The sequence below is a fragment of the Musa acuminata genome, chromosome BXJ2-4 (assembly GCF_036884655.1).
Source record: "Musa acuminata AAA Group cultivar baxijiao chromosome BXJ2-4, Cavendish_Baxijiao_AAA, whole genome shotgun sequence".
In the NCBI taxonomy this organism is placed as follows: domain Eukaryota; kingdom Viridiplantae; phylum Streptophyta; class Magnoliopsida; order Zingiberales; family Musaceae; genus Musa; species Musa acuminata.
In genome coordinates, this window is record NC_088341.1 from 29,042,209 (window position 1) to 29,053,226 (window position 11,018).

General features: G+C 38.0%; 1 protein-coding gene across 1 annotated transcript; it reads right to left on the reverse strand.

Moving 5' to 3' along the window:
• Nucleotides 1-402: 402 nt before the first annotated feature.
• Nucleotides 403-10,647, reverse strand: LOC103981922 (ATP sulfurylase 2). Its single transcript, XM_009398688.3, has 5 exons — nucleotides 9,834-10,647; nucleotides 2,444-2,849; nucleotides 2,084-2,344; nucleotides 1,017-1,103; nucleotides 403-836 (listed from the first exon to the last, which is right to left on the reverse strand). Exons 1-5 carry the CDS (start codon nucleotides 10,481-10,483, stop codon nucleotides 693-695), a joined length of 1,548 nt encoding a protein of 515 aa, XP_009396963.2. The 5' UTR covers nucleotides 10,484-10,647; the 3' UTR covers nucleotides 403-692.
• Between the last annotated feature and the right edge of the window lie 371 nt (nucleotides 10,648-11,018).

Here is an 11,018-nt window from a genome sequence, read left to right on the forward strand (position 1 = left end):
ATAGAGGCATTTTGAGCCCTCAAATATCAATACATAGTTTTCATATCCATTTATCCTGATAAAACACTTGGCGTACACATAATAAGATGTTGTACTATACAAATACATAAAAATATATTATTTTGTTATATCAAAACAATTAGTGGGAGGAAAACCCCAATAACTTTGGTAATAAGTATGTTATCTAAGCCAATGATTTTCCTTTGTTTCGAGATAAATAACACGAAACTAAAAAGAAAATTTTTGCATTGGCAGTCCATATCTACGAAGAAAAAATAGAAAAGCTGATAAATTGAACATTTCCATTGATTTTTTTCCTTCTATTCCTAATTTTTCTACGGCAAATCAACAATAAAGATGGAGACGTTGAGCTCTAAAATACACATGAAACGCATAAATGCATAGAGAACAGCGATCATAATAATTCGATTGGATAGAACCAAATGTCTCCCTCCTCTCCTATACTGCAAGAACCAGTTGTCTGTAAATTCGATTTGACTGTAATATCTTAACTTGACAGTATTCCTAAAGGAACTTCAATGGATGATAGAAAAAAACAGATGCTCAGTTTGGGACAGACACCAAAAGCAACAAAACCAAAATGCCAAAGAAATAAACTCTGCTTAATGGGATATTCTGATCTACGAGCGTGGCAAATCACCATCCCAATGTTCATGCATGCCATCAGTTTACTATGATTTGAGAGATACAACAGCAGATTCTTTTCCTGTTTCTTCCTTTTGCAAGCGCTGGTAATAGTTCACTAAAACATTCCATCCACCAGGGCACATAAAACCATCAGGAGGGTTCTCCCCATTTCTTGCATACGTACGCATCTGTAGCAACATGTAAAAGGTACGTGTTAAGTTATCGAATACTTGGATAAATAACATATTCATCGAAACTATTAAATATATATTCCTCTTAAATGGGTAGAGTTTCCCGGCAAAACTCTATCAATTTAAAATGAGATGCTTTTAAGGGATAGAAGCAAGCCAAAGAGACAGACGTCATACCTTAGTTCCTGAGATGAAGAGAAAATCTTGAGCACGAGAAGGATCAAAAAATGACATCTTCTTTCCCACAGTGTCATAAGCTGCTACCTGCGAATAACACCATAAAACAGAGAAGAGTAAAAGATTTAACAGATGAAAATATATTATTAATAACATTAGATCTATATGTAAAACTATGGAACTTTCAGATTAAAAGTTTTATCAACAAAAAGTAGTTATATTATAAAGAAGCTTCAACTGGCTTCCATCTTTCAGATTGTATATTATCATCCAAAAAGATTGCTGGATTGAAAACATACATATATTACGAACCTACAGCACTTCCTTCTCTAGACATAGTTAAACATGTATCCAGTAAAAGGAGGGCACAACCAATAAACTTTCTAGGATACCTAAATTCAGGAAAGCTGAAGCTCTCATTAATTAAAACAGAGAAGTGTTTCAACACCAGACATGAATTGTTTGTACCATAACCATTTTAAAACTATCCAGGTCCCACCATCATTCTTTGTCCCTCTTTTGGGGCAAACTCATACATGCAAATCAATTACTTCAATAGAATACAAATGAAATATTCGCAGGCACAAAAAAATAAAAAAGTACTGCTATGCCAAAAAATAGCTTTAGCCAATCCAACCTAGAGCAAACATTCTGTAGCTGGTCAAATTGATACTAACTCCAATGTCTACTTCTATAATCTACCGAAATTACAAACTTTTTATATGCAAGCATATTTTGACCAGTTCATTTCCACCAGTATATTGTGAGTAGTACAAAGAAACATCGGTAATATTACATGCAGTTTGATACCATTCTAGATATATATTTGTATGTTCCTTTTCTCGATGATACTAGATGGTACAGGTCAACATACATCGGGTATGTTAATACCATATCTTTCCTAACCATTACTGGTATTATTATTGGACTAATATTCAAATCCTTGCATGAGAGAATAACTAAATGCATGTAGTTAAAAAGTCAATCCTTCAGTTCCACAATCATACAACTTATAAAATGTAATGAGACAAACAAAAAGTTCAAATTAGTGAGATCCACATACATACCTTGAAAGGCAAAATATTAAGTTTCTCCAAGCCTGGAGCCATGCCTAATACTTTTTTCCCATGATCAGGATCATATAAATCCCGTTTCTCAGTTGGATGACTTATTCCGGCAGGGTCACGACCAACAATATAGAAATTAGCACCTGCATTAATCCGTGCTTTAGCATGCCATTGTACTTCTGTTGGCCCTGCATAATGCATAGGAGAAGGAAAGATTGCCACAATGGTTGTCTTAGGGTCAAGGACTCCATCTTCTAGAACCTGTTTCATAGATGACGGCTTATAACGTATCAGGCTCTTAGGAATTCCATATAATCATAGCCAATAACTAAAGTTAAAACAAGGACAATAAAAATTGACCTTGCTATGTTGTTCCATCCTCACAGACAAGGGCACATCATCTGCCTTGGTAAAACCTCCTAAAGGATGAAGTAGTAATAAAGGATTTTTATAGCCCAAATCTAAGAGGCGCCTACGGGTGTCATTCATCAACAAGGCATGGCCATTATGTACAGGATTCCTCAACTGAAAAGCAAATACAGCATCAGCCTCACGTTTGTCGAATTCCTTGCGTAATTCTCGAGGAGAGAGCCTGTATTGGTCAAGACCATCATTGTATTTGATTGGTTCCAACACTTCAAGATCCCCACCGATCAACCAATTTCCAGCCCGGGTAATTACCTCCTCAACATAGGGTAACCCAGGAGATATTGTTCCCCATGTTCTAGCAATTCTTTCTTCTTTGTTATGCCTGTATATTTCAATTCTGCCCAACAAGTAAACCATGTTAGACATTATAGCATGGTGAAGAATTAAAATTTAGATTTAATAAGCAAACTGGGATGCACTACAAAATGAAGATAAGATAAGTCAATAGACATTGTACTACTTCCTATCACTCAAGTCAATGCTTGGCATAGAAAGATCAGAATATGCAATATAGATACCAACATGGACAGCAAATTGAAGCACTTTACTAATATCGGAATATCAACATTCATTTGCATATTCCAAATATTATGCACTAGCATATGGAAACAAAGTTTAGAGATGCTGAAGGCCACTTATGGCAAACTAAGCTACACTGTGGCTCACATTTAGAGCCTCAACTTACAGGAGGCACACTCCCCACCAGAATTTCAAAAGCCCAAAAACCCAATCTTTTAACATTAAGGCTTGACTTGATTATTGACGTTGATCTCCATAGAATGCAATAGGCTTCATTTCATTTATCATGCAAGTAATAAGTTTCAGCATGTAGAAAAAGCCATCCAAAATATAGATAAAATTTTCCATCATTTAAAATGAAAAAGAAATCAAACAATTAGGCTGATATGTCATTCATTTTCTCATCTTCTCAATACCTCCTTATTTAATTATTTGTTTCTTTTTGAATCCTTCATTGTTGGTTTTCTTATTATTGCTGTTGCAATGCAAATTTCTGGTGATTTGATGAACTCATCATTGGCTATTATATTGTCATCAGTTAGACAAAATATCCCATCAACCATCATTGAATCAACTTTATGAGAGACAAGGCCACCCAAGCTGGCGGACCAACTGTTCCTATGTAGGTGATTCTGGGGTAATTGGGCAGCCAATGCAGGAGTTTTCAATGACATCTTATCACCCTAGCACATGTGAATGTTGCTAACAATGTTTAAAAAACTGGTCGGACTAATACGCTCTTAAGGCAACTTCTTTCCATCTAGTCTAGACATTACCATGTGGTAACCCTAGTAAACCAGCTTATCACCCAGTTTAGACTGTCGGAACCAGTCTACTGGGCAATAAGCATGCCAACAATAACCAGATCCAACAAATACCCATTAAGGGTTTCTTGGGCTTTTAAAAGATACTAAAACACCTTGTTTCATCCTGTTTGACCTCTCTTTATTCCCTCGTCTAATATCAAAAATTTTTAACCCAATTTTTCTCCTAAAGTCTCATAATCCCACACTTCAAACTCAAATTCTATCGAATTGGAGAGCAATCTCAACAAACTGAATCCTTATTCTCAAAAGATCGCTCAACTTTTCTCTCAGAAAAGGTAAATATGAATCTTATTTTCAAACTATGATTCTTGTAATTTCTTGTATTGTAAGAATGATGTTGTGGATCTAACCCCAAATCTATGAAGAAAATACCTAAATCAAACTTTAGATTCATAAATCTAGGCTAAATCCTTACAGATGAGGGCTAGACCTTCCAGCCTTCGACCATCACTGATCTAACCTAGATCCTCATAGATATAATCAAGATTCATATGAATGTCCTCATTGATCTAGCATAGTTCCTAGCGGCTCTAGACTAAATTAATGAGGATCAAGTCTGAATCCATGCAGATAAAACCTAAATCCATATGGATCAAGGCTACACATGTTGATCTAGCCTTGATCTTCATGGATCTCGGCTTAATTCACAAGAATCAAAGTCAGATTTGCAGGGATCCAGGCGATCCCTTATAAATTCAACCTTGATTTTGAATATCAAATGTAATTTAAAAATCTGTGTACCTAACTAAAATTGATATCTTTTTGTAGGAGAATGACACTGAAGCAAGAGACTATCAATTTAGCATGATAGCACACCTATCGCTTCGAGCACCATCATCATTGGTAGTGCATTGACGATGACTACATTAATTGGACCAGCTAAATAGGGTGGATTTTCCAATGTCAACAAATGTACAATGGTGTGCAGGAGATAAAACAAGATTTTATGATAGAGCTAGATACCTGAAAAACCCTAAGGCTGTATTAAAAAAAATAGTGGGAAGAAATGCATATGCATGTATTTGAACCGACATTGTTGATCAATATGAAAGTCACAACAATAATGTCAACAATGAACCTGAGCTTGGAGTAAGGATTGTGCATCCTGGGAGTGTCAATATGACCATGAGATTAGTGTTGTTAAAAGCGTCAAGGTTCCAAGATGCCAAAAGCACTAGGTGCTCACCCAAGTGAAGCGAGATGCTCACCAATACAAAAATTACAAAAAAAAGGGAAGATAATTATTAAAATGAAAATTAAACAATACACGAGTTCCATATCAGCTCATATTCAAAATATCACCACTAAAAGATCAGATTATATTCATTTAACCATCTATAAAGCATTAAAGTATTACATTGTATAAATCTAACAACAAAAATAATAAAACAAGAGAAGATCATTAAGGTCCACTTCATCATAAACATCCTTGATTTTGTCATCATCTCCATCGTTTGATTTGTATCCCTCATACTCTTGTTCGTCTTCTTCATATTAGCTTTCTACTACTCAATAATTACAAGTATTAAACTTGAAACTTTTAAACTCATCTTTATTTTTACAAGATAATGTTCTTGTCTGCTACATCTCCCAATCTCAAACTATCACCGTAAAAGAAGAAAAACATAAGCATCTTCGGCATTTAATATGTTAATAATCATTTGTCCTATTATCTATTCATTTGAATCATGGATGTCATATAACAAAATCGGATTTAACCTATCTCGCAAATTATATCCACCATGAGTGCTTGATTATACTTTATATAAATAAAATCATGCAGTCTCTGATGCTCCAACTGATTTTTTTTCTTTGTTTAAATCAATCATGTCATATAAATTAACTGTTGGTGTCAATGATCACATCAATGACTTCTTGCTTCACATGAATTTTTAGTGTAAAGAGCCCTTCTCGAACCTTTGGACCGGGGAATGTACTCGAGTCTATAATCTTTAGCCTCACCATCACCCAGATCTGCACGATCAACCAGCATATGTTCAATAAAATCTTCGTCGACCATCAAAACCATTGTCAATCGACTTTGGTAGTTCTTCTTCAATTTTTTTAGGAAAAATTCTAGGTAAACCTTCCAGCACATCTCTCTTATATGTCTTGCAATTTTATAGTGATCGCAAAAGAGGTCACTTCTCTTCAAGGAAGAAGGATTCTTACTGTTATCGAAATTTTTCTTAGCCTTTGAGTAACCCTCTTTAGCCTTCTCTACAATCCTCTTAGTGTGGGTTTTATTTTTCCTTTCGATCACTATGGTTGTCTTGCTGGCACTCAAGATGTCACAAACCTTGAAGAGGCTCAATTAAGTGTTGATCTGAGCATGCAAACCGATGGTAAATTTCATCACTGTTAAGTGGCTGTCAAAGGAGATTCTGAGCCCCAACACTTGTCATCGAAACTCGGTGGTATAGTCTTGCACCCATTGGTCTCGTCCTTGGTGCAAGTTTTGCAATCTTTTCCTACAATCTTTAAGGTAACACATTGGGCAGAATTCTTATCGGATGAATATTTAAGCTGCCCCAATGTCATATCTTTGTCACTATAGGCTCATAGACAGGCATTCCACCATACTAGAGCATGACTTGTTAACTTGAGTCACGAGAGCATAACTTTGTCTTCACTACTATACCAGTCAGTGATTTAAAAAGCGCTAGGCGCCAAAAAACGCCAAGGTCCAAAAATGCTCAAGGCACTCGCCCGAGCGAAGCGAGGAGCTAAAATATAAAAATATATAATATAATTAATAAATATAATTATTTAAATAAAAATATGCTATTAAATTAAGAAAATCAGGTACAAAATCACAATAAATAAATAAATCATAAGAGAATATTTTTTATTTAAATATTTAATAGTATTAAAATTAAAATAATATATTATTAACCTAATAAATAAAAATATTATTATTAGTATACAGTTAGCAGTATACTGTTAATATACTATTAACAGTATAGTGAGAAGAGTGTGAGAAGACCGAGGCTGCTGAGGCAACGGCAGCGGTAGCAAGCGACAACCGTAGCTAGAGCGGGAGCGGCGAGCGACAGCGGGAGTCAGTGCGGGAGTTGCGAGCGGCGACAGCAATGGCGAGCAGTCGGCGAGCAGCGTTTTTGGTAGTAGCGAGTAGCGATAATAGCGACAAGCAGCGATAATGGCAGCGGCAGTAGAGAACAGCGACAGCGGAGAAGAAATCGCGATTGCAAGTGTTAGGGTTGGGGAAGTCGGGGAAATCGCGAGAGAGAGCCTGATATCGGTGATTTAGTTGGTTCGATTAAACCAACTAAAGCACCGGAGACCAACCAGACCTAAAAATCTGGTTCGGTCGCTTGTTTTAACCCAAGTGCTCGCCGAAGCGCCTGATGCCTGGGCTCGGGTGAGCGCCCAAGCGGCGCCTTTATGAAGCGAGGCGCCTAGACATGAAGCGAGGCGCTTGGGCCTCGCCTCGCCCAAGAGCCTATGCGAGCGCCCGAGCGCCTATTGAAATCACTGATACCCGTATAGGGAAAAGTAGGTATCAAGTTGATCAAGGCTACCATCTAACATCTCTATGTTGATGGAGCCATTGTAGATGGGGATGTCAATTCGAGCCTCGACTTAAAAATGTTGGAGCCTTGCCTTCACCACAGGTTCCATGGCATCATAATCATCACCATCCACATTGGGTAGAATTCTTATTGGATGAACATTTTAAACTACCCCATTGTCATCTCTTTGTCGCCGTAGGCTCATAGATAGACATTCCACCATTCTAGAGCATGGCTTGTTAACTTGAGTCACACGAGTACAAACTTGTCTTCGCTACTATACTAGTATAGGGTAAAGTAGGTGTTGAGTTGATCGAGCCTAGCATCTAGCAGCTTTGTGTTGATGGAGCCATTGTAGATGGGGATGTCAATCCAAGCCTCGACTTGAAAAGGTTGGAGCCTTGCCTTTGCCATAGGTTCCATGGCATCATCATCATCATCATCGTCCATCTTCGACAAATGGTTATCGTATTCAATGAAGATGGCTCCTCTTTTGCCTTGATGTGCTTATCTCCATCTCTTTCATTGTCGTGTTGGCTTGAGATTGGATCCAACCTAGTACGTATTCCATCTTTTACATGAGCAATGTGGCTTTGGCAATAAGATCCGTTGATATTGTTGGAGTACTTTCTACCATTGCATCATCGTCTCTATTTAGCAGCGATCGGTGTTGAAACTTCAATTCCTATAGTTTTCCTGAATCTTTACATCCTTGCCCGGTGATAACCAACCGTAAATGAGGATCATCGCTCTGATGCCACCTGATCTGTTTGGGGAAAGGATTAAGTGATTTGATCCTTAAGCGAATTTACACTTTGTGGGAGGATTGATAGAGTCACTAAAACAAAAGAGAAAATTGAAAGGGAAAACAATCTACTTCTTGAAAAGGAATAACTAAACATGCAACTATGAAGAGACTTCTTGAGCAACAAGGTCAGACTTATTGAACGATAGCTCAGACTTCTTGAGGCTGCAACTTGTTGCTGCTTCCCTCTTTCTTTCCCCTTCTCTCTAGGGCAACCGCCTCTCTCTAGACTGTCACTACCTCTCTCTTTTGTGTTTTCTAAGGCTATTGACCCCTTTATCTATAGTTGTAGAGGGGGACTCTTAGACTGCTAATCAGTGAAGTCTTTCTCAATTCGACTGCAACTCGAATTGGACTTGGACTTGGACATAGATTTGGACTTGGACTTGGATTTGGAATTGGACTTAGACTTGGACTTGGACTTGGTTGATCATCTCTGATCCATAGGTGGATACAAGTAATTATAAAGTGAAGCATACAGAATGAAACGAAGATTAAATGTTGCTGCAAAGTATTCCTCCAAAGAAAAGGGCTTTTATCATGTGAAATAAAATATAGGTCCCAGTTTTGCAGACATTTTGCAAAGCTAAAAGCTATGTAAAACATGAAAACAATAATTATTCAAGAGTCCTGATGACTTTCTACAGTCAACTAAATAAATTAGCAAATGCTGGCAAATTACTGTATGAAACATCCATAAGCATTAACTTGCACCACATATCCCAATAGTTTAAAATTTGTCTGCAGAAACAATAAATTTTGTCCTAATTCAAATCTCCAGTAAATCCAGCTTAATAAAATACTTTCAAATTTTGAGCCAGCAAAAGAGCTTCAGCAATCAAGCTGTACCCCATGGAAAAAATTTATGGAATCATTGGTATATCCTTTTAATTTGGGTATTTCATAAATATCAATGTCAAATAGAAGCTATAGTAACAGTAAAAAACATCCAATAAAACTTAAGAATTTATAGCAATCCAATGTACGACAACAGTCTCAAGAAGAAAGGCCGTTGTCAACTTCGACAGCATGTCAAGAAAAGGAGAAAAGAATGCACTAATTCCCTTTTTCTTGTCATTTTCTGTATCATGTATAATTCTGAAACAGAAGATTCATCAGAGCTGGTATTGTTTTAGTTATGAATTGTATTATCATAACAATGTGCATAATGCCTCTGTTCACTCATCTCACTTTCATTAGCAACAGAAAAGCTCTCCCCTCTTGTGCCAATTTCTTCATCTAATTTAATCTTTTATCTAATGTAACCCTGCGTCATAGCAGATATACTGCTGAAACATCACGCATCGTGTAATCATAAAGGCATGAATTTAAAATTTTACATTTTCTCTTCTAATACAATGCCTCACCATTCAAATGTTGAAATCCATTGTGGACTTTCCTGTCTTAGTTTACATCGAAAAATAATCCAAGATCAGCCACCAATGATGTTCTTTCCCAGACAGTTGAAATGCTATCCACAGAACTCGGTTCATTACTTTCTATAATTCGCGTTTGTATCTATAAGAGCGCAAAGAGAATTCAGATATTATAAATAAAAGAGAACCCCGAAACCAGGAAACGCACGCGAGTTCATTAAGCATATACATATATATATTAGAAAAGAAGCAACCACGAACCTTCTGAGAATGGCAACAAAATCGCCGCCGGGGCTAGTCAGAGCGACATCCGGCGCTTTCCCGATGGCCTCCTTTTCCTCGTCCCCAATCGCGAGAACGATCGGCAGAGACATGTTCACGACGGAGCCATCAGCGAGTCGGAGCGAGCGGAAATGCAGGCTCTGCAGGTACTCCGCCTCCCTCATGAACCCCCTCAGTGGGCTCGCCCACCCATCCGCGACCACGTGGACCCACTCCAGGTCGACCGGCCCGATCCTCACCGCAGGCAATCGAGACGCCTCCGCCCGCCTCGCGGCACGCTCGGCCTCCGGCACCACCAACTCCACGAGCGCGCCGCCGTCGGGCTCGATCAGCGAGCTCCGAACTGTCGCACGCGGCGAATAAGTAGAAGAGGAAGAAGTGTCTTGCATCGGGGAAAAAGAGGAGCGAGGAAGACGACAGGTTAGCGGATTAGAGTCGTATAAAGGATTCACTATCACAAGCAGATGATGGGCTTGGGTGCCACTTCTGTCTCTTCTTCTTCTTCTTCTTCTTCTTCTTCTTGTTTTCAAGATTGATAATGTTGTTGTTCTTATGAAGGAAGCACGAGAAGGGAGGTCGTGATGGAAGTTTTGGGCTATGGAAACGGAATTTGAGGTAGAGAGAGCCATGTCTTGAGCGGGTGTGGAGATCCTATCGTGGTGGCTCCAAAATAGGGGACGCGGAATTCTAATTGGAAACTCAAAACATGTCGGTAAGGGCTTCTTGGAGTCGAAACGAATCTCGCCTTTTCGGGAAGTCGAATGGGAACCGCATGTTTGGGTGGGACTGTTGATGCAGGTTGGGCTGGCGGCAGGAGCATTGGGAGCCGTGACCATGGCCATGCAATTTCTGGGTAATTACATATTACTAATTTTGATTTCTGTACTTTAGTAAATAGCATTGAAACTTATATATATAAGAATGTGAAATATTTAATCTCAAATTTTCTCGTTAACTTGATTGATTTAAAAAATCATATGTGTTATTACGTGTAAAAAAAATGATATGAATGAAAAGGATAAAAACATAATTTTATTATTTTTAAATTATTAAATTTATATTTACTTCTCGCCTTAATCGATTTTTCTTCTTCTTCTCTTTTCGATCTACTTGCCCGCTACTTGTTGCACCTGCATCGCTCGTCGATGCCACACCTACATCACT